Source organism: Crocuta crocuta, unplaced genomic scaffold (assembly GCF_008692635.1).
Source record: "Crocuta crocuta isolate KB4526 unplaced genomic scaffold, BGI_CrCroc_1.0 scaffold84, whole genome shotgun sequence".
In the NCBI taxonomy this organism is placed as follows: Eukaryota; Metazoa; Chordata; class Mammalia; order Carnivora; family Hyaenidae; genus Crocuta; species Crocuta crocuta.
The window spans coordinates 4,258,645-4,282,572 of NW_027530213.1; the positions used below are offsets into that span (position 1 = coordinate 4,258,645).

General features: G+C 50.1%; 1 protein-coding gene and 1 long non-coding RNA gene across 3 annotated transcripts; one reads left to right on the forward strand and one right to left on the reverse strand.

Annotated features, from left to right (window-relative positions):
• Positions 1-1,127: 1,127 nt before the first annotated feature.
• Positions 1,128-9,547, forward strand: LOC144232614 (uncharacterized). 2 transcript variants are annotated; one of them, XR_013335472.1, is made up of 5 exons: positions 1,128-1,472; positions 3,457-3,925; positions 4,953-5,104; positions 6,227-6,337; positions 9,162-9,547. It is a non-coding gene; the product is annotated as an uncharacterized LOC144232614 (long non-coding RNA). The 2 variants fall into 2 exon arrangements; XR_013335473.1 differs by having other exon boundaries at positions 3,457-3,657.
• On the reverse strand, positions 3,111-23,636 carry CHAF1B (chromatin assembly factor 1 subunit B). The gene is made up of 13 exons (XM_077765464.1): positions 23,448-23,636; positions 22,880-23,012; positions 20,467-20,584; positions 19,205-19,308; positions 16,801-16,897; positions 14,602-14,686; positions 13,294-13,387; positions 9,551-9,620; positions 9,367-9,458; positions 7,423-7,585; positions 5,950-6,312; positions 4,473-4,567; positions 3,111-3,896 (listed from the first exon to the last, which is right to left on the reverse strand). Exons 1-13 carry the CDS (start codon positions 23,571-23,573, stop codon positions 3,805-3,807), a joined length of 1,632 nt encoding a protein of 543 aa, XP_077621590.1. The 5' UTR covers positions 23,574-23,636; the 3' UTR covers positions 3,111-3,804.
• Between the last annotated feature and the right edge of the window lie 292 nt (positions 23,637-23,928).

A 23,928-nucleotide genomic window follows, 5' to 3' on the forward strand; every position in this document is an offset into this window, starting at 1 on the left:
AGACACATGAAACGATGCTCAGCATCCCTCCTCATCAGGGAAATACAAATCACAACCACACTGAGATACCACCTCACGCTGGTCAGACTGGTTAAAATGAGCAAATCAGAGGACTCTAGATCTGGCGAGGATGTGGAGAAATGGGCACCGGCCTACACTGTTGGTGGGAATGTAAACTGGTGCAGCCCGTCTGGAAAACACTNATCACAAGCGGACTCCGGACTGCCTGTGCAGAGCCCAAAGTAGGGCTCAAACTCATGAACTGTGAGATCATGACCTGAACCGAAACCCAGAGTCAGATGCTTAACCAACAGAGCCACCCAGATGCCCTGATATCTATTTCATGAATGAATGAATGAATGGAGTGGGTGAGTGAAAGAATGAATGAGTGGGTGGGTGAGTGAAGGAAGAGATGAATACTCACATGTTACTTTCTTAACCCTCTCCCACCCCAATTTTAACCCTGCTCCTCGAGGACCAGCCTCCGGGGACTGAAGCCAGCGTCCAGGGCCACTGTGGCCAAGGTGACTCTGAGCTGGCAGGGCTGTGGCCCACCAGGAGGCGGCGGGGCTGCTGCGTCACCAGCAGCCCTTCTTCTGGGCCCGCCCAGAGGGGACAGCGACCTCCAGTGGCCATGAGAGCTCGCGTGCGAATACAGGTGCCTGTTCCTTCGACAGGTAGGAGGGAATGGGAGGGAAGGTATGGCCTTCCAGCCTCTCAGTTGGATCTCTCGTTTCTGCCCCACCTTTTCTCTTCACCCCCTGCCCTGCCAAAGCGGGCAGAGCTAAAGTCTGTCTAGCTATAACGAAACTTCTGGCGAAGTGATCTGCCCGAGGTACGTCCCTCCCTTAGAGACCTGCGCACAACAGGTGTGAGCGAGCATGCGGGTGGGCAGGGCTGGGCCACTCGTCCGCCACCCTCCATCCCTCCCTACCTGGTTTCCAGAGCCCAGGACTTGGAGCTACTTGTTGAAATGGACGCTGACAACGGTTTTGCTAACAAGGGTCAACGGCACCACTGACGTGCAGGTGTGAGCGCTCCCACCAGGACAGCCCAAGTGGCCGCAGGGGCAGAAACGAGAAAGGGCCGGAAGCGGCGCGCGCTCCTGCCCCCCCGGTGGCCCACGCTCGCTGCCGAAGCGCCCTTGCCCGGGGAGCCCCCTGCTTGACGCGGCGCCAGCACCAGGGCTCAGGCCTGGTCACCCACCGTGGTGGGAGACGAGGAGGCACCAGAGACGGCCGGCAGCGCTGGGGAGCACACAGCAGGTCCCGGCGGGGAGTCAGTCCTTACCGCCCACCCTCAGGCCGGGCTCCGTTAGCGGAAGGCTTCCCGGGAAACTCCCCGGAGGGCAGCGGTTTAGATCAGGACACGAGGCCGTAACATGGCTTGGGCTTTGGCTGATGCTTCTGTAACTCCTATTCGGTGACAGCTGACAGACTAGTCCTGCCTCTAAACACATCCTCCGGCTAAAGGTGAGCCTGCCCTCCCTCCCCCCCGCCCCTTGTCGCTGTACAAGACACAGACGTGTAGACAAATACGGAGTGAGGCCAGGAAAGCAGGCGGAGAACCCAGGACCCATCACCACACCTCTTTGCACGGGGATCGATGACGACGAAATATCCCTCACTCCAGCCTCAGGGGGGAAAAAAAACCTTAAGTTTGGGAGAGCAAGGGTGGCAGGGAGAGAGAATCCCAAGCAGGCTCCACGCCGTCAGCGCAGAGCTGGACACATCCATCTCACAACCGTTGAGATCATGACGCGAGCCGACATCGAGGCGGACCCCTAACGGACTGAGGCCACCACCCCCGCCCAGCCTCAGAAAATTTAAAATCCTCTTTTTTCTGTGAAGACCCGATGGCACTTCACACACGTTACCTTTTCAAACTGAGAGCAGAGCTTCCGTACTAGGGCTGCCCTCAGCGAGGACAGAGTAAGCAAGGAAAAGCTTTCAGGGGAAATGTACTTAAATAACCAGGAGAGATCATATGCAGGGAAAGCTCTCCTCTTATTAGGATTTCCCAACCACGGCTGGGCAGAATTACCTGGAATTCTGGGGCGTCTGGGTGGCTCAGTAGGCTGCTAAGCGTCCAACTCTGGCTCAGGTTGTGATCTAATGGTTTGTGAGTTCAGGTACCCATGTCTGACCCTGTGCTGACAGCCTGGAGCCTGCAGCCTGCTTCGGATTCTGTCTCCTTATCTCTCTTCCCCTCCCCCGCTGTCTCTCTCAAAAATAAACGTTAAATGGGGCGCCTGGGTGGCTTAGTCGGTTAAGCGTCCGACTTTTGCTTAGGTCATGATCTCGCGGTTCGTGGGTTCGAGCCCCGCGTCGGGCTCTGTGCTGACTGCCAGCTCAGAGCCTGGAGCCTATTTCAGAGTCTGTGTCTCCCTCTCTCTGTGACCCTCCCCTGCTCGCTCTGTCTCTCTCTCTCTCTCCTAGAAATAAATAAAACATTTAAAAAAAAAAAAAATAAAAAAAAAATAAACGTTAAAAAAAGTTGCTCCGAGCTTTTAAAGAACCCTGACCACGCCCCCAGCCCCATTAGGCCACTCCCCCTGGAGCAGGCACCTAGGGGACAGTATTCTTGTCACCTCTTTGGGTGATCTCCGTGTGCAGTGGAAGTTGAGAGTTCCTGGTCAAAACAGATACCATCTGACACCTTAACATATCTTCATACTGAACGTGACCCGCACCTGTGTCGTCATCGCTGTGCACACATTCGCCTTCCGGTTCAACCCACTGTGACTCCTCCCTCTGTGCCAGCTTCCTGTGTAGAAGGGTGGCCGACTCTTTTTCTGGGTCACTAGGTTATGGACTAAGCAACAAATTGATCCTCTTTGCAACTCTTCCCTTGGTTGCTCCTGACCTGAGTTCAAAAGGGCACATCCATCCAATCCTCTGCCCCTTCGTCAGACCAGACTGGGGCTCCATCCCCTGCAGGGGTGGGGAGGCCTCACTCGCGCAACTCACGGTGTCCACCGAGCCAAGTCGACAGTGCCTTGAACGGCCAGCAGCCCTGTGCGCGGGCCACCCACGCTCCCGGTTCCCTCCCGGCAGGAGAGAACACACCCTCACCTCAGGGATGGGGAGAGCAAAGGCAGAGGCAAAAAGTGCTCAGGAAAAGCTCTTTTACTCTCAAACATCGATCTAAGAAGTTAACCTGTTGGAGACCAAACTCTACCTAAAGTGAAATCTCCACTCTCTCCCTTAAAAAAACAACAAAAAACCCAAAAAGGAAATAAATATGCCCACAGTAACACAGTTCTTTCCAGCAGGAAGAGGGTAGCTGAGCCCCATCTCGGGCCGTTTTTCCTACTTTATTCTCACTAACTTTCCAGCAGGAGCATTTTTATTACCTTTAAAATCAGAAAGGAAACTAACTCCTAAAAATCAACTATTCGGAAGGTAACATCAACGAATAAACCTTCTCAAATAACTTTCTCCTCTCTCACTGCAGCTCTGGGAAGGGGTCTACTCGCAAAGTGTCTGCACTTTCCCCGTAGGCGGAAATCCCCCGTTCCACACGAGACGGTGTCAAACTGCCCCAGCTTCAGAAACTCCTCAAAAGGACGATCCAGTCTATGACCATGTTCACCGCTCTGTGGTAAGCATGGACCTTGACTACAAGTGCAAACACAGTGCTGGAGAAAGACTGTGCGTGAGTATCTTCTGTTACAGTAAACAATTCACGAGTGTTGGTCAGGCTTCGCCTAAGGCCATTGGTGTCCGGCGTCCCCGGCCTAGCCGCCCTCTCTGCGCACGGGACCCCCGGACCTGGCAGCCTTCGAGCAGCAGACCGGTCTCCTCAAGGGTCCAGACCTTGGGAACTTCTTTTGTGTTCACCAAGCCGAGGCCGCTTGGGCTCCGGAGGACTGTCCTGAGGGTCCCCGGGCGTCCCTAGAACACAAACAGGCACAGGTTGGCAAGTAAGTAAACATTTCTTTAAAACGAAGAGCTGATGATTCACAAAATAAGTGTTGTGCCCAGACAAGATACTGAGCTGCCGCCCAAGGTCCTATCTGAACATATGGGAAAGGACCCAGTGGTTTTCAACTGGGGGCGATTTCACCTGGGCAATGGCTGGGGACGCTGGAGAATGTCACAAGTTGGGGGGGGTGATAGGGAATGGGTACCAGCATCCAGAGGTGCTGCTAAACACCCCACAATTGCAGGACAGCCCCCACAAAAAAAAATTATCTGGCCCAGACTGTCACCAGTGCCCAGGTGGAGAACCCTGACCCTACCCAGCACCTCCTGAACCCATCACCTACTCAGCTACCATGAGCACCTGCACAGAAACGTGCTCTCCCTGCTGACAATGAACAGGCAGCCGGTGAGTCTGAATGATGGCTCTGGTAAGAGGCATCCCTGCTTTCGCAGAATGGACTTAAAATTAGTGGTCAGTTTCCAAACGAACAAAAGAGAAAGACAGAGTATATTTAATTCTATTAACCCAGCAACAGTATCACTCACCTGATTGAATTTCTTCTGCAGAAGGGGTGGAGATTATACTGGTTGGTACAGAATTCGGTGGAGTCTCTGTCTTTAAAGGCATTAAGTTTATCCTCCTTAGTCAAAAAAAAAAAGTAGGAAAGGGGTACGTGGCTCATTAGTGTCCTAAAAATCATTTGTGATGATGCCAAATTACAAAACTACCCAAAGGAAACATTAAAATTTTTCAACTAATCATACCACGTAGACATTAAATGCCGAGGTGGCTACTTAGGGACTATGTTCATGTGTAAGTTCAGTCATCAAGTTTAAAATAGTCAAACCTTAACTAACCACCTAAAAGTTTCAAAACCTGTGTTTTGTTTACCTCCAATGGGATGCTGCACATCTCCCTGCACACACAAGGCTATCAGACACGGTTTCTACTACAGAAAGCTCCAAAACATAGTTCCTGTTTAAAATCCAAACTTAATTTTTGACAACTATTTTTTCTTTTTTAAGTTACACCAGCACAAGATTCCAAGAAATTAAGAGGGGGAAAAACTTTCATGCCAAAAGTATTTGAAAGAACACCTTCCCACACCCTTCCCCCACCAACAAACAGAAAAAGGCCACTCGTGTGCAGAACTCAGAGACTGGAGAAGAGCCAAACGGTACGTGCAATCCAGGTTACAGCCGGGCCACTGAAGTCCTGGGCAGGGCCCAGAAAGCCAGAGACACGTGGTGCTTGTCCTCCGCTCCCTCCCCAGGACTCCTACAGGGTCAGGGCGAGGGAAGACCCTGGACACCCGCTGCCGTGCACAGCACAGGGCTCTGTCTGCAGCAATGGCAGGAAACTGAGGCAGGCTCGCCAGCCAGAGTGACGTGAGCAGGGACGGAGACACTATCAGACCAGACGCTGCTTGCCATGAGCCAGTCCACGGGAGCAGTAAAAACAACCTCAAGACGTTCCTCTGGTTTTCCTGCCTGCTGCCCAGTGCCTGTGACCGCTCTGGGCAGGAGAACACGCTTCCTGCCTTAAGGGGCTGATAACCGAACAGGAAAACAGAAGCCTAACCAAACCCCTGTAGCTGAATGTGATGTGTAGCTGAATGTGAGGAAGGGCTGAGGGACAACCGGGGGGGGGCGGGAGGACTCCAGTGTCACCAGGAACACAGTTGGCTGGGGCTCCTGGAGGAAGGTAAGGGCACAGAGGCCCCCTAGGGCAGAGTGTGCTGGGGACCCTGACCTCCAGGGGTGAGCTAGAGATTAGGGGACGCAGGGCGAGGCGGGGCTGGTGGGACGGCCCCATAGGGCAGCCTGTAGCCGAGTGTCTATGGGCCATGCACAGGGGGCTGGGGCCTGCCTGGGAGGCGGAGGTGGGGACCCAGCAGAGGTCACGGTTGAAAAGGTCTCGGGCAGCAGCGTGAAGTGCTCCTGGCACTTCCCCCACTAAAGGCTGGCGGCTCCCCGTCTGTAACCTGCAGCGACGACTTCCTCTTCCAGGGAGGCTTCTTACCGGGGCGTCGTCTTGCTCCAGGCCTGCAGTGTGTTCAGAGTGACCCTCCGGGACGGGGGCGCTTTGGGATTCTGCATGCTGGGCTGCAGGGCCGCCTTCTCCTCCGCAGGCGCCGTCGGGGCTGGAGGCGGTCTGGCCTGAGGCGGGGGTGTGCAGGGGCTGCTGGGGGTCCCCTCCACCAGCCGGGGGCCTGGCGAAGACCCCTGGTATGACTGACTCTTCGTCTTCTTTGCTGTATCAGGAGTTCTCATGCTTAAGACGGGCTTCTCTTTCAAAGGTATTCCAAGTTCATCCTTCTCAAACGTCACAAACGAACAGTAGCCATCCGTGGAGGAAATGGCCAGGAAGGCCCCGTCGCTGGACCTTCGTTCCCCAAACAGGAGAAAAGGTTAGAAACAGAACCGAAGTCTACAGGCCCCTCTTCAGGCTCTCGTCACTGGTGACAAAATGGCAGTTCGAGCAAAACCACAGGCTCTGTGTGGGCTCCTCACTCCCGCCCTTTGCTTCCCAGCCCCATCGCATTCCGCAGGCCCCGCAGTAGCTCGGGACTGTCCTCACATTCGCCCCAAGATAAGGAGAAAAAAGGCTATAAAGAGCAAGAAGGAGACGGTCGGGGGAGCAGGCGGAGCCGGGCGTGAATCAGGGACCCAGGGGCGCTGAGGGCCACCAGCAGGAGGCGGAGCACAAAGTGACTCCCGGGTGCAGCTCTGGGCGGCAGGAGCTCGTGGGTGCGGGCCTCCTGCAAGTCCCAACAAGCAGGGAGCCCAAAGGGTCCCCCCCTCAGTTTGAGAATTAGAGGAACCCCTGGGGCAACTGAATGGCAACATTCAGGTGTTTCTGTTACAACAGGAAGCAGTATTACAGCAAATTAGAAAGTCTTTCCTTTAAAAAGAACTGGAAAGAGGCACCAGGATGGCTCAGTTGGTTAAGCATCTGACTGACTTCAGCTCAGGTCATGATCTCGAGGTTCATGAGTTCGAGCCCCACCCGCATCAGGGCTCTGCTGGAGCCTGCTTGGGATTCTCTCCCTAGATTTGCACAGGTATGCACATGTGCTCGCTCTGCCTCTCTCAAAATAAACTTAGAAAAAAGTAGCTAAAAAAAACTTATTTTTGAGGGAAGGAGAAACAGAGCGTGAACGGGGGAGGGGCAGAGAGAGAGAGGGAGACACAGAATCTGAAGCAGGCTCCAGGCTCCGAACCATCAGCACAGAACCCAATGTGGGGTTCAAACTCATGGACTGTGAGATTATGACCTGAACCAAAGTTAGATGCTTAACTAACTGAGCCACCCAGGCGCCCCAGACAAAAATGATTTTAAATAAACTTTAACTATTTTTTTAAAAATAATTGGTAAACACTGGCCAAAATAAAGCCACCTGTAGTGGTGCAATGCTCCCTGTCCTCAGGGTCTACTCCAGGGCTGCCGCTCACTGTAGTCCCCGCCCATCCTCCCTCACTGCCGGCCACTCACCAGGAGACGTCACTCAGGGTGTGGTAATGTATGTTAGATACATAACCGAAAGGGAATGGCTGCTGAGTGTCGTACAAAAGCACCGAGTCTTCAGAAGCCACGGCGAACACCAGGCGGTAGGGCAGCTGCACCAGCTCCGTGCCCAGCTCCTGTGATGCTCTGTCTGCTCAGGTGAAAGCGGGATGCATGGCAGAAAGCAGAAGCCAGAGGAAACATTCCCAGAAGCCCTCTCTCAGGGGACACAAATGACGTCATTTTACTGAAGGCTAGTTTGTTATGTGCTTTACAAAAAAAAAAAATCAGTCCTTTAGTTTATATGTGAGTAAAGGACAGCCACACATGACCTGATGAGGACACTGTGTCCTGATTCAAAAATTGGGGGCACCCGAGGTCCAAGAAGTAGGAAAAAACCCAAGAAACAAACAAAAACCTGTGAATAAAACAAGTCCTTTCTGATATGAAAAATAAGGGTAACCTAGAAACATTTTATTAAGGTGATGTTTTGAAGCTCTCAGTTAATTATATTCATTCACATAAAAGGACTAAAAAGCTTAGAACAGCTGCCTCCAGCCTTGGGGGATAAGGGGCCTGATGTACCCCCCTCCCCCATGGAAGCAATTGAAATATCAGGCAAAACATACAAAATACTGTTTTCTGAGACTTTCGACCATCAGGCAGTGAAGGACAGTGACCCCTGAGGGATGGGAAGTGAATGAGGAAATCCTACCCCCAGCTTCCTGCCTGGAGCTGCCAGGCCCGGGAGAGGGAGAGGATGGGGCAGGAAGGCCCAGGCAGCCGGGTTCACAGGCACAGATGCACAGGCCCTCTCGGGTCTCCAGCTGAGCCCTGATCAGCACGTGCAAGTGAGGAAACCACCCGAGGCCAGAGCAAGAACTACAGGAAAGAGTCATTCCCAAAGCTCGCGCAAGGCCAGAAGGGCGTGTTCCGCCAGCCACAGTGGGAAGCCTAGTTCCGGGGCACCAAGGACTCAGACGGCTCTTCGTCCGCGGTGGGGAAACTAGCCCTGGACCACATGCGGCCATGGTCCCGCCTAGCGACAATAAGCAGCACAGTGTTTCCGGGGAACTTCACTGCCTCCCAGGACAAAGCTCAAGAATATTTATAAAAGTATATCCAGCATCCAAAGAGGTAAAATTCACAATGTCTGGCATCTAATGAAAAATCACTAGGCATGCAAAGAACACAGGACCCACAATGAAGGGGAAAAACATCAAAACAAATCCTTTGTACACAAAGACATTAAAGGTTATGACAAAAACTATCCTACATGTTGAAGAAGAGGAAGGATGGAGTATGTTAAGTAGAGATGTGGGATACAGAACACAGAAGTACTGAGAGGGAAAAAGCAAGCAGACAGATCATCAGGAAGCCCAGGGCGAACCTCAAATGGCCTAACGTGCATGTAGGTGGAGGCCCTTGTGGGGAGGAAGGGGTATAACAGAGGAAATATTTGAAGCTATAATGGCTAAAATTCCCCAAAGTTGATGAAAACTAGAAACCCATAAATCTAAGAGCTCAACGAACCCCAAGCACAAGAAACCTGAGAAAACTATACCAAGGCCCATCAGAATCCGACTACTTAAAACCCCTGATAAAGAGAAAAACCTTGAGGGAAAAAAAAAAAACTAAAAAAACTAATTTTACTGCATAGGAAATGGGATACTGAATGACATTTAATCTGCTTCAGATAAAAAAAAATTACTTTCATTCCTTTGAAGGTTAAGCGAAGAAAGCGTATTCTAGACGAGAAAAACGACGGACATTTTGATAATCTCGGGCTTTGCTTCCGCTCTTCATGGTAACTCATCCGCACCAACCCCACACGGCCGTTCCCCGCGGGAGAGAACCCCCACATCCCGACCCCCGCGGCCTGGCGGCCTGCCTCAGAGAAGACCCAACACAACCACTGTGGCTCCAACGTACCTGTTTCCACCACCGGCCTCAACTCAAAGTAGACAGGACAGCAGCGAACCGCGAGCGTCGCTTTGCCAGGACAGGGAAGGTGAGCAACGGGCCTGAAAGATGGGTCATGACATTTTTAGAAAAGGGCACTGTTACTCCCCAAAAACAAAAAGTAAATATTTCAACTGTTTCTTCAAATGCATACCTTTTAAGATTCTTCCTGGAGAAAACATAAGTAGTATTTGTTACATTTTCACCAGACTCCACACATCCAGCTGGGGAAGTAGGGGGAGAGGGAGAGAGAGAGAGATGAGGTTTTATTAGTTGGAAGAAGATACACTCAGGGGCATCCAACCCTTGCTTGTAACACATTTCTCCCCAGAGCCAGGTGTCCTGGACTGTGTTTTTGTGACTGAGGACAAATACACACAGTCCCAGGCTGGGCGCGGCTCTTCCTCCAGCACTACTAGCCACCTGTCACCTCCCCTGAGCGGCCCACCTGCCCGAGGTGGCTTCAGGCCTGGGCAGGAAGAACCAAGCACACCTCCATCCGGGAGGCCAGCCACTTCCTGCTGGAGAAGCACTCTCACTAGGTCACCCCACTCTGTCCCCTGGATTTGAGCTTGGCTGCCAGCCAGGGCCCACGACCAGCCTTTCCCACCCGCCTGGTGCGGCCAGGAGGCTGCGAGGAGACCCAGGCCTCTGCTACACCCCCAGCCCTGCAACAGCTGACCTTGCTCTGGGGAGAGCCCACGTTTGAGCTCTTCCACACTCACCCCAGATGACCTTACAACCAGGCCGGACCTGGCCACAGAATGACTGTCAACCCTATGGCAACCTCTTGCTTTGATACACACACGTGTGTCATCTCACATGTGACCGTTTCATCTCCACTGGGGGGTAGGAGAGGTGGGCAGAGACCCTGCCAAGTAGTCTTTCTCCCCTCTCCACCCAGCCCACCCTTCCATCCCCACATAACCCATCTGAACAAACCAGTGTGGCATCTGTCTTTCCTCCATGTTCACACAACCAACCCAACCAGTTCCTACTCAACCACGTATATATTCACAGGGTGGGGTTTTTGTCTATTTCACAAAAACAGGGTCTTGTTTATACCTTTGCTTATGGTGCTCTGCTCAGTCAACCACCCATGAAAGCTAACTTGGATAATACATCTTCACTAGCTGCCCAATGTTCACTGGTACAGAAACACTGTAAGTTGTCTACCCGTCTTGTTCATCGGTATTGTTTTTTCACAACTAGAAACCATACTTGCTATAAACATTGTTGAAGATATACTTTTATGTACTTTTATGTACTAGGTTTTCATTTCTTAAAGAGTGAGTCTAAGATGGGGGAGGGAAGGGAGATGGGCTGAACGGTACACGCATTTAACGGTCTCCAGACCGTTTTTTAAACTGGGTATAACAATTTACGTTCCTGCAGCGATACCCACATTCTGCATGCCCACGAGCAAGGCATGTTTTCACTTTTTTCCAGACTGAAGAGAATAAAGAGACCCCTAATCGTACGTCACTTTACTTTGTATTTCTCTATCACTGAGAGTCCAAACCTTTTCCTGTGAGTACTGAACACCTCAATCTGCTCCTCTACAAACTGCCTTGTTTCTTTCACTTATCTTTTTTCTTCTGGGTTTTTCTTTTTTCTCATCAATTTGGAAGAGCTACTGAACATGACATATGTAAGCTCTCTCTTTCCTGTACTGTAAATGGTGTTTTCTAGTTCTGTTACTTGTCAACTAACTTCGCTTACTGGGTCTCCACTGTACAAAAGTTCCCCATCAAACACAGTCAAACAGGCCCATCATTCTAGAGCGTCCAGGTTTCCTGTCTGTCTGCCCTGTTCCTAGGATGTCCCCCTACATTTTCGCCTTTTAGATTTAAGTACTGACTTCACCTGGAATTTATTTCCATATGTAAGTCAAGAGCCCAACAATTTTCTTCCAGACTGCTGGACATGCTAGCACCATTCACTCAGTAATTCTTCCCACTGAAATATCACCCAGGTCACATATTTCTGGATTTTCTGTTCTGAGTCACCAATCTGTTTATTCCTGTACCACCAACTATATTGATTCAAGAATAGTAGCACCCTAGTATCTGCTGACGTTTAGGCAAGCGCCTCCTCAGGTATTATTCCTATTATTTCACACTTTTAAATCTGAACTGGGCGGTTCAGTCAGTTAAGCATCCAACTCTTGATTTTGTCTCAGGTCATGATCTCACAGCTCATGAGTTCGAGCCCCGCATCAGGCTCCATGCTGACATGGTGAAGTCCGCTTGGGATTCTCTCTCTCCCTCTCTCTCTGCCCCTCTTCCACTCCCATTCTCAAAAATATACTTAAATTATAAGTATTCTTCAGCATTTATTCTCCTAACAAAGCTGAGATGCTGTCAATTAAAAAAATTAAATTAAAATTAAAAAAAAAGCCTCTGATAGCAAATCAATTCATATGTCAATTTTTAGAAGTTGAGATCTCTATTTGTTCAGAACTTGTCTTACAATCTGTAAGACCTTCTAGCCTTCATATAAGCTTCCTGCCTTTATTAACTTTTTTCCCCCATGTTTTGAGGGTTTTGCATTATTATGAATGGGATGATTTTCCTTTTTACATTTCTAAGTACATATCCCAATATAGAATTTTTTTTTTTAATGTTTTTTTTATTTTTGGGAGAGAGAGGGAGACACAGCTGTCAGCATAGAGCCCGATGCAGGGCTCGAACCCATGAACCGTGAGATCATGACTTGAGCCGAAGTTGGATGCTTAACTGACTGAGCCACCCAGGTGCCCCCAATGTAGAAGATTTTTATGAATTTCACAGTACCCAGCCACCTTATTAATTTATTCTAATATGTTAAACTCTGTTGGGTTTTCTAGAAACATAATCTTATCACAAAGTTTCCTTCTTTACCAATCTTTGTAATTTCACTTTCTCCTCTTCCTGCATCTATTAACACCACAAAGAATAAAAATGGTGATAGCAGACACCCCCTGACACCTGAATTTAACACAGTATTTTTAGAGCAGCCATTTGGCAAAGATTTGTCACGGAGTTTAGTCAGCAGCCTTTAATATATGTAGCAACTACCTGTTCTTGATCCTGAGATACCCCCTCCCCAGGTCAATGTCACTCCCACATGAACTCCAACATCCTAACGCACAGCCCATGATGCTTTGAAGCAAGCCCACTGCATCACACGTATGCCTGTACTATTCATACCCTCTCGGGCCTCCTCTGCCCAGCCTGGCCGGAATACTTCGTGGCCAACCTGACCTTTGCCCTCCTGTTTGGCCCAGCCTTGGGTTAGGTCATCACCTTCATACCAAAGATGGAACCCAAGCCATGGAGGGCAGGAGACATTCTACTGAGATCACCCCGGCAATGAGTGCCGCAGCTGACGCTCCTGGGCTTAACCTCCTGCCTTCCTGTAGACCATGAACCTGTCTCGTCCCTGCTGATTTGTCCTACTCACGAGTTATTCCAACCAAACTTGTCCCTGTCACCAGAGACTGTTTCACTGAGAATAAAGCTACATTAGCTTTAGCACTACGACCTCTATATACACGCCTAGTGAAAAGACATTCAAATTTTAAGTTAAATTTAAGAGAAATGTGTCTGTCACGCTAGTCTAGTGGACCCCCAACCTCTCTGCACACCAGAAACACCTGGAAATTGTTTCAATTCCAAAACCTACACCACACACACCCCCAGACCAATCAAACCACAATCTCTGCGAGTGGAACCCAGGGACCAGCGCTTTTTGAAGCTCGCCCTGGAGATTTCAAGGTCTCAACAAGCTGGGTGGCAGGGGGCGTGCTATTTTAATCAGGATTCACTGAGCTGAAAAGCGGCATCGCAGAATCCAGGGCAGAGACTCCAGCACCGCTGCCGTCACGCCCTCAAATCGAAAGCTTGTCAAACCCACCTGGTGTGAGGAGCAAAGATCCATCAGGGGTAAAACTAAGTCTACGGAAGAATGACTTCATGCTGTCGTCGTGAAACATCCGGTAACTTCTGGCCTGGGGCACACAAGTTTAAACATTAATCCACATCTTTTTTTTTTTTTTAAATCCAAATCTTTACATTCACGATAAAGGCCTACCAGTTCCTTTTTTTTTTCTCTATACATAGTGTCATTTCTCTCTCACATAACAGGGGAAATCTATTACAAGTCAAACAGCCACTCAAGACCGCAAGAGTGCTCTCTCACCAACACTAACCGCCCCTCTGCGTTACAGAAAGCCGTATGTGCGTATGGGTCTATGCGTATATGTTTGGGGTGCCACAGTCATCTTTGAAAAGCCTGTGAGAGCACCACGCACTGTCAACAGCGACGTGTCTGGAGAATGAGACCAGGGGAGAGAAGCAGGACAATGCGCGGGGGCCCTTCGTCACCTGCGCGTGTCCACTTAGAACTTCCAACTTAACGAACACCTCTTAGGGAGAAACTAGTCCACTCTTAAACTGCCAATCCCATCTTTTCAAACCTTTCTTGAACACCTGCGCGGAACGGTTTTTGCTCCCACTCAACTGCCACTGGATCAACATTAAGCATTTAAGTCTCAAGGTCCCAAAGAGCCGGCACTACCCTCCTCACTGTTCCGTGAGCTCTCCACGTTGCCGGTTCACGGCCCGCTCGGCCCCTGCCAGCTGCTCAAGGCCTGGGTTTGCGCCACATCCCTTTTTTGTTCCAGTGACCAACCTGCTCCCTTGTGTCTAACTGCCTGCCTCCATGGTCTTGATTCCTCTAGGACCGCTGGCTGGGTCCCCACCATCTGCCGGCACCATTCTCCCATTCCCTCTACACCTGCCAGGAGGGCGTACTCTGCCCGCCACCGCCTTCCTGCGGCAGAGCGTTCCCCCCCCACCCCGGTCAGAAGCTCTCGGCCCTCCCTACACCTCAGAATCCCAGAGGCCCTGCCTACCTCAAGCCAAGGGAACCACAGCTGGGGACTGGGGGGCAGGCACACACATCTTTTAATGTTTCCAGGCGACTCCACAGGGGGCTGGGGTTCGGGACCCCTCTGCCCACCACTGGCAGCTCTCCCCAGCCCACAGATGTCCCCATTTCCATGCCGACCAGCCCAATACACTAAGGGAGCCTTGGCTGGAGCCAAGGAAGCGCACGGCAGTTCAAGTGTCAGGTGCCTGAGACCAGGGGTTGGGCCGTACGCCCCGGAGGGGCTCAGGACTTCCCGCAGCACTGCCAACACACCGGGCAGGCATTTCCTACCTCTCCTTCGGCCCCGATTCCAGACAGCATCTTTGAGACGTTAAAAGCCACGCGTTTCTTCTGGGTGCTGTATACCCTGAGGGTCCTAGAGAAAGAACAGTCTGACCGATCTCTCCCAGTGAACGAAGTGTTCCACACAGAAACAACCCGGCATTGAAACTGTAGGCTGATTAAACCATGTCAGCCTCCAAGACCATTTATAATGACTGTCACTTAACTCGTTATGACAGAAGCAAACCACTCAAAGGAGGTCACTAATAAAGTGAGGAAACGGGTCAGAACTTCATTTTTTACTGAACGCTTCAACTTGTCAACTAAGATGTTCGGCAGGCCTGGCCTTTTCAGGCCTTGACACTTTGCCCAGTGGCAGTTTGCATGACTGCCAGTGACATTCTTCTTGTGTTGAACAGGCTCACCCTCAGGGATTTCAAGAGTCAGGAAAACACCAGCAGATAAATGTACGTGTTGCTAATTCATATTATTCCCACTAGCTGATCAGATCATCTCACTCCCGACGGCAAGAGTCAGGAAAACACCAGCAGATAGATTTACGTGTTGCTAATTCATGTTATTCCCACTAGCCGATCAGATCATCTCACTCCCGACGGCCCAAATAAAACATACAGCTCAGAAAATAAATGCACATGGAATATAACAGGGGATGCTTCGATTCATAAACACTAACTCTTCCACACTGCTGGGCCGTCTGAAATCAAACATGTTATGATTAAAAGAAGTTGGAGAAATACTCAAAAGGATGATCTTGACTGAGGAGTAATATACCCACCACCTCTGATTTTTGGTTTTTTGTTCCAAGAACACAATTAAATGCATGACGCTAAGAAACACAGTGACAACCCCCTTTAGAAAAGATATTCTATTTTTACATCAATTTAAATGGAGTCATTAAAATGACTGCAGTAAGGGTGCCTGGGTGGCTTAGTTGGTTAAGTGTCCGACTTTCGCTTAGGTCATGATCTCCCGGTTCGTGGGTTCGAGCCCCGCGTCAGGCTCTATGCTGACTGCCAGCTCAGAGCCTGGAGCCTATTTCAGAGTCTGTGTCTCCCTCTCTCTCTGACCCTCCCCTGCTCATGCTGTCTGTCTGTTATTTATCTTAAAAATAAATAAATAAATAAATAAATAAATAAATAAATGAATACATAAAATGACTGCAGTAGTAAACTGCAATCAAAAAATGAAATAAGGGTGCTTGGGTGGCTCAGTTGGTGGAGGAAACTCTTGATCTCAGGGTTGTGAGTGTAAGCCCTGCAGTGGGTATAGAGACTACACATAAATAAAATCTTAAAAAAAGAATGAAATACCCAGGGACGCCTGGGCAGCTCAGTCAGTTAGGCGTCTAACTCTTGATTTTGGCTCAGGTTGTGATCTCACGGTTGTGAGTTTGAGCCTCACATTAGAGCAGAACCTGCTTGAGATTCTCTCTCTCCCTCTTTATCTGCCTTTCTCTCTCTCAAAACAAATAAACTTAAAAAAAAAAAAAAAAAAGAGGGGCACCTGGGTGGCTCTGTCAGTTAAGCATCCAACTTCGACTCAGGTCATGATGTCGCAGTTCGTGAGTTCCAGCCCTGCATCAGGCTTTGTGCCAACAGCTCAGAGCCTGGAGCCTGCTTCGGATTCTGTGCCTCCCTCTCTCTCTGCCCCTCCCCTGTTCATGCTCTCTCTCAAAAATAAATGTTAAAAAAAATTTCTTTTTAAAGAGAGAAGGAAGGGAAGGGGAAATTCGAACCCAGCCACTAGGAACTCCTTCTTGCAGAGGTCGTATTTATAAAAGACCTTTTTTTAATGTTGCCCATGAACGAGCCCTGTTTCAGGTGACCTCGCTTCTCTCTCCTTCTCTGCCTCTCGCTCACTTGTGCCCTCTCTCTCTCTCTCTCAAAAAAAAGAAAAAGAATAAACAAATGTTGCCCCTGAAATCCAAATGTAATTCAAAGCTCCCTCTACATTCATTAACCCATTCAATGAAAATTTACTAAGTACTACATGTAGGCACTTGCCCTAATTAGTTTCCACTGTCACGTTATGGTGGGAGAGAAACAGTAAAACCGAATGCTTGATATGAGACCAAGAGCAAGAGAAGCAAAGCGAGCCCACACTCATGCCTGGTTACGTGGTGACGAAAACCCCCCTGCAGGAAATTTCAAGCCAGCCGAGAAGACAACTGGCCAAATCCTGACGTACCTGTCACAGCTCAGGGTGGCAACATACTGACCCAAGGGGTCCCAGGTTACTCCTTGGACATAACTTTTATGTTCATTAAAGATGGAGATCTTCTGTCCTGCGAATAAAGCACATGACAGCTTTACCAAAGCCAACTCGAGCATGAGCGGAGTGAAGTAAAGTTTAATAAGTGTGCCCTTTACACCCTCCCGTCAGTCAGCAGGCACCGCGTCAGGCTCTGGGGGGTACAAGGACTTCACTCGGCCCGCACTCCCCAGGAGCCCGCCGCTTCAGGGGAGGGACACACCATCAACAGGCAAGCCTGCTGAGCACGGTGTAGACGGGAGCAGCTAACCAGGCGCAGTGAGGGTCAGTGATGGGATGAGCCGAGTTCAGCTCTCCCGGTTGGGCAGGGTGAGGGGGCTCATGAAGGAAGGTTTTTTTGTAATCCAACCCTCGGCGCATGGAGCAATGGGTCACTGGGAACTCTACAGGGTGAGGTCCAAGGCTCAAACGGCAAGACGACGAGCACAGGAGGTATGTGACAGCGACCCTCGTGTATAAGGAAAAGGTTTGGGGAATTTGAGGTGCAGCCGAGAGGAACATCCGGCTGGGAAGTGACCTGCATCATGAAGAGGAGATTGAGGATCACAGAGGACACAGGAAGTACCACTAGTTAGGAGGGGACAGCAGGCCAGGCGGGAGGCAAGGGCCGGGCTAAGCCAGCAGGGATGGAAAAGGGACCGTGTGGAAAGAGAGAAAACCAGGAGCACACAAAGATTACCTGGATAAAGAGCAGAGGGAGTTACGGAGCCCTGGCCATCCTTAAAACAAAAACCACCAAATCCCTCTTCTCTGCACAGGGGTCTACACCTGCTGGCTTACCTTCCACTCCCCTCCCGTGACCCTGGGACCCGCCCTCCACGTGAAATGCGGCGAGTGTGCTTCAGGCTAACTCTCCTTCCCACTCACCTTCTTGCCAGTGTTTTTGGGGTCCTGTGAGATTAAGGCGGCCTGTGGCCGGGTGACAGCATCTCCTCAAAGGACCCTGAGTTTTACAAGAGAAGCTTTTTTCTTTCTAAAGTTTACTTATTTTTAAAGAGAGATAGCATGAGCAGGGGAGGGGCAAAGAGAGAGGGAGAAAAAGTCCCAAGCAGGCTCCGCACTGTCAGCACAGAGCCCGACTCAGGGCTCGATCCCACGAACCATGAGATCATGACCTGAGCTGAAATAAAGAGTCAGACACTCAACCGACTGAGCCACCCAAGGGCCCCTACGAGAGGCTTTTTAACCCACAACTGCTGTCTTGTTAGGTCGGTGTGTGAGCGGGGTTTCCTCTGCGGGACGGGTCCTGCCACACGAGCAGCTCCCCGCAGCGCCCCTGCACTGGCTGCTCCCACAGGCTGCAGCCTCTTCCCTGCCGCAGGCAAGTGTCAGAGCAGCCTTCCCCGATGGGCCTTACACTCTGCGGCCCCTTCTCGGCACCATCGCTACTGACGGCCTGCCAGAAGGCAGCCATGATCATGTGGGATGTGACCCGGCAACGTTCAAGGTCACTACTACTGGCCTCAGGGGGCTGCTGGGTGGACTGTCAACGCACACACTGAAATTATCCAGGGCAATGGCCAGAGGTGGGGAAGAGAAGACGATGGCGACACCAGCCCTCCACTGTGCCCAAGTCAGGGACTCATTAGAATGTGATAGAGGTGAGGTGAGTCAGAGGGGGTCTGGATGGATGGCAGGGACCTAAAGAGAGCAAGACTGTCACAGAGTGGACAAACCGGATGTGCAGGCAGCGTGGTGGGGTGTCCGCTCCGCCCTGACTCCCTCCCAGGGTCCCCGGACAGGAGCTCGGCGGGGGGCTGGAGAGAAAACGTCAAGGCTGAGTCATGGTGAGCAGGGGGCAGAAAGGGCAGGCGTTAGCCACTGTGGCTTTCGGCATTTCACGGCTGTTTTTATAACTTCTCACATGTCTGCTGTCACCCCAACCAGAGAGCAGGCCTGTGAGAGCAGCGAGGGGTCCTCCGCCGTCCTCCACCCCTGCAAACGGACACCGGCGCGGACCTCTTCCAGCACTGAGCACTCAGTGCCCCATCATGGTGACGGACATGCTAAGCCTCCTGAGATCCTACGTTCCGCAAAGGCAGGGATTAGCCCTGCGCCAACACGTCTGCACCCCCACGTATGTGGGATGGACCTTGCTTTGGCCCAAGTAACTCAGGACACCACGGATGAGCCTCATACCTGTGACAGCCCTGAACTGGATCATGACACTGGGGCTAAGCCCTAACCCGCTCAGCTACATACCTGTTTTAGTTCACATTTTTTTAAAAAAACCTCTTATGCCATTAAAGATCAGGCAGGTTAGCTTTTCAGACACTTGGAAAGTCCTTTCCCATGACAATAACAGAAACATACTGGTTACCTTTACTGACATCCCAGATGATGGCCGTGTTATCCACGGAGGCAGAAGCCATTAGATTCCCGTCAGTTGCCCAGCAAATATCGTATACATCTTCCAAGTGGCCCCTACGATCCAAAGAGGAAAAAGAAAAAAATATCAAAAATTTATAAGCAAACTCAGAGGCCATACACAAGAAAAGGATTTTGAGGGGGGAGAGGGGCGCCTGAGTCGCTCAAGTTGGTTAAGCGTCTGAGTATTGATTTCAGCTCAGGTCACGGTCTCATGGTTTGGTGGGTTCAAGCCCCATTTGGGCTCTGCACTGGCGGCCTGGATCCTGCTTGGGATTCTCTCTCTCTCTCTGCCCCTCCCCCACTCCCACTCTTTCTCTCAAAATAAACTTTAAAAAACAGGATTTTAGAGTGGCGCCTGAGTGGCTCAGTCGGTTGAGCGTCTGACTTCAGCTCAGGTCATGATCTCATGATTCAGGGGTTCGAGCCCCACATCAGGCTCTGTGCTGACAGCTAGCTCAGAGCCTGGAGCTTGTCTTCAGATTCTGTGTCTCCCTCTCTCTCTGACCCTCCCCTGCTCATGCTGTCTCTATCTCTCTCTCAAAAATAAATAAAACATTAAAAAAAAATTTTTTTTAAATAGGATTTTAGAAGTTTCCACTGGAACTATTAGCTGCAGCTATCATGTACCACCTTCAAAGGTATTTGTATCTTCGTAATTGATTCACTCTGGCTAAAGAAAAATTTACAGCAGAAATAAAATCCATTTTAATCATGTTTCTAGCTTTTATTTTTTTTTAAATATTTTTATTTTTTTCTAGGAGAGAGAGAGACAGCGTGAGCAGGGGAGGGTCAGATAGAGAGGGAGATACAGACTCTGAAACAGGCTCCAGGCTCTGAGCTGGCAGTCAGCACAGAGCCCGACGCGGGGCTCGAACCCACGAACCGCGAGATCATGACCTAAGCGAAAGTCGGACACTTAACCGACTGAGCCACCCAGGCGCCCCTTATGTTTCTAGCTTTTAAAATGATTCTCTTATCTCTGTCTTGAATAAGGGAAAGGTTTAAGATATAAGTCGGAATGCAGGCGCCTGGCTTGGCTCAGTCAGTAAAGCGTAGGGCTCTTTATCTCAGGGCTGTGAGTTCAAGCCCCATGTTGGGCATAGAGCTTCCTCAAAAGAACATTTTTTTTAAGAAATAATAATAAAATCCATGTGAGGTTAATGCATTTAGAGCAATTAGATGAGGCGCTCCCATGGTCCGTCTCCAAGTTACCTCAGGGTTTTTACAACAGTCCAGTTCTCCTTGTTCAGCTGGGCTTCGTCCTCATCCTGAAAAGCAACCTGTTCCGGCTCCTTATTATCATTCACCTTCCACAACAGAATGACGGCATCTGTGGAGCGATTCGGGTAAGGATAAGCCACGCTTTGTGCATGCCCCTTCATTTCTCAGCTCTGAGGGTATGAAGCCCTATTCGTGTTGTCCAATACACAGAATGGTCACAATGATGGACTTCTAAGAATTTCGACAGGAAAAACAGGTTTGCCTTATGATCCAAAACTCCAGAATCAGGGGTGCCTGGGTGGCTCCACTGGTTAAGTGTCCGACTCTTGGTTTCAGCTCAGGTCACGGTCTCACAGTTCGTGAGTTCAAGCTGCACGGTAAGCTCTGCAGGGACAGTACAGAGCCAGCTTGGGATTCTCTCTCTCCCTTACTCTCTGACCCTTCCCCGCTCGTGCACACTGTCCCTATCTCTCAAATAAAATAAACCTCAAAAAAAAAAATCTAAAATCAAACTCATACCAGATCAACGTTATATAAAGCCAAATTAAACAGAAGGGTCCCCAGGCCAACAAAACACCACTGCAAAGTGACTGACTACCTTCACAAATCCTAAGGCATAGGCCATGAAGGGCTGAACAGGAAAAGAAGAGCCGCAAAGAGCCACCAGCAAGGACTGGCAAATGGTTCCTGTGTAACCTTCAGCAGGACTTAGCATCGACTCAGTCACTTCACCTGTATAATGGGGGTAACAGCATACCCACCTCACAGGGCTGTCTCGAGGATTAAATGAGTTCATATGCATAAAGCACTGACAACATGACGCCCTGCACACGGTAAGCCATGGACACATTAGCTACTCTTACGGATGCAGCAAATACCTTGGCCTGAGGTCAATTGTCTGAGTGCTCTAAGCTCCTGTGCTCTGACCCCAAACTCAGCACCCAAGTCTGAGCAGCACTCGGCCTCCCTCTGAATGCTGGGAGGACAGTGAGTGGGCCAGCTGTGTGGGCACATGTGTCCTCACTGCGAGTGAAATGGAATCCTGGGAGCTTGGTGGAGAGGAGATGAACCTTGACATTGACAGGTGGACACTCTCCACTGTTAACAGCAGGTTTCTGGGCCTCCGAGGCCAAAGGACTTTGCCCTACGAGTGCTGCCCTGTGCAACCTCTCAGAAGACAGCCTGCCTCCCCCAGTGACGTTCCCCACATCCCACCCTTCCCTCTGTGCACACACACCCTGAACGTGGCACTGACCTTAACCAGGTGACTTTCCTCCTCCTGCAAAGTCTGTGACTTGTTTTATTTTGTACTAACTTCTAGACTGTTCTGGTGTCAAAGCATAGTAAAATGATTTACTTTTTAGTAAACCCCAAGGAAAAAACGATTTAGTAAATCGCTTAGGAAAAAGTTCCAGTTTTATGGGTTTAACCCTTAATATTGTTTAAGATGGCAACGTGTCAAAAATCTACAAGTTCAAGGCAATCTTTATGCCATGTGAGCACAAGCAGAAAATAGGAGTCAATCTACTGCCAGCAAGCAAACATGATTTAGAGGGCTATTCAGACAATACTCCCCAAGTGAATTAATTAATCTCAAAGAGATGCGGGAAAGGCTGTGGTCACTTAGATACTAAAGCAGCAATCAAAGCCAGGCCAGTTGTGTTGGGACTCTGACAACATGGTGAGCACTTTCCTACTTGCCTCCACCAGGCAGCGGATGGGAGTTAAAGTTGGGGAGGGGCCACTTTCAAACAGCGCTTTTGGGGTCAAGCTTGCTGTCCACCATACCCCCATGCTCTCCAGACGCTATTTTACTAAACTATCTAAACGACACATTGAGAGGTCAAATGACGCCTAAAATAAAAAAGTACACAGGAGCACCCGGGGGGGGGGGAGGGGGGTCAGTCAGTTAAGTGTCTGACTTCAGCTCAGGTCATGATCTCACCGTTTGTGAGTTTGAGCCCTGTGTCGGGCTCTGTGCTGACAGCTCTATGCCTAGAGCCTGCTTCGGATCCTGTGTCTCCCTCTCTCTGCCCCTCCTCTGTTCAGACTCTCTCTTTCTCAAAAATAAACATTAAAGGGGCGCCTGGGTAGCTCAGTCGGTTAAGTGCCTATTTCGGCTCAGGTCGTGATCTCATGGTTTGTGAGTTCAAGTCCCATGTTGGGCTCTGTGCTGACAGCCTGGAGCCTGCTTGGGATTCTGTGTCTCCCTCTCTCTGCCCCTCCCCCACCGACACTGTGTCTCTCTCTCAAAAATAAAAAATAAACATTAAAAGCATTTTAAAATAAATACATAAACATTAAAAATTGTTTTAAATCATACCTAGGTCATATCTCACTATTTAACATGAGACACACAGGTATCTGGTTTCTAAGGAATTTGAAGGATAATACTGGTACTCACCGTCTCCTCCTGATGCTAAAATTTCCCCATTTGGAGAAAAACGCACAACATTGACAGCTTTGGTATGGCGAGCAAGATTGGACAAAAATTCAACAATGGCCTTTCCATCGGGTCCTTTCTCCACCTTCCAGATCTGTTGATACCAAAACATTCACTTAGGGAAACACAGTGAGCACTTCCCAATCTGTGCTTACTAAAACAAAACTGTGCTGAGCTTCAGGAAGAAAATCGTTTTTCTCTTGAAACGTAACATGGAACTTCTCTCTGAAACATAAACCGGCTTGCTGCCCTCCCTCCTTCCTCTTTCTCCTGCAAAGTGCTCCCCAACGGGAAACGGCTCAGGATTCTTAAAATAACGAGCCTCCAGTTTATCAATCTGGGAAACGTTACTCAAGGAACAAAGCTCTCTTTTGCTTTCGTGGTTCATTCAAGGCCCTGAGGATTTATCCCTCTGGACTAGACGACGGATTGGTCTGAGGTTGTTGACATTCGTTTTAAAGAAAAGAATGGAAAATGCAGCCTCAGTAGTGCTTCTCCGCGCCTTTCTCTCTCCGTCGGCCCCACCTACCCTAACGGCCGTGTCTACACCAGCGGACGCCAGTCTGTGGATCCTCCCGGCGGTGCCATGCTGGAAGTCCAGGCTGTACACCGGCTCCTTGTTGTGCCAGGCTATTTCGCAGGTAATGACTTTCATCCTCTCGGGTCTTGATGGGACGACACAATTCGTCCGACACGTTCTTTTCCCAAAGACAGAGGAAGGCTGAAAATCGTCGGTAATGAACTGAATATTATAGCAGGAAAGGTGTACGGAGCGCTTATTATGAGCCAGGAACCCTGCTAACCATTAAAAATGCGCGCCGCACTGGGAAGGGATGTTAGTGTCGACCTCTCGTGTAACACCTTGCAGGTTCACCTAACACGCTTTGCTGAGCCGCGGCTGTTTATTCTACTGTTAGGTCCGGAAAGAGCAAAATGGAACACCCGGGCAGAGGAAATCGAGGGGCCGACCCTGCAGCGCGACCGCCCCGGCTTAGTGCGGGGTGGGGGGC

Excerpts from the sequence above, each read along its gene's own strand:
- CHAF1B (XM_077765464.1), bottom strand. The coding sequence starts at position 23,573 with ATGAAAGTCATTACCTGCGAAATAGCCTGGCACAACAAGGAGCCGGTG. Across the intron at positions 20,585-22,879 it reads TTTAGCATCAGGAGGAGACG|ATGCCGTCATTCTGTTGTGG; the intron begins GTGAGTACCAGT and ends ATCGCTCCACAG. Across the intron at positions 16,898-19,204 it reads CATCTGGGATGTCAGTAAAG|GACAGAAGATCTCCATCTTT; the intron begins GTAACCAGTATG and ends CTTTATTCGCAG.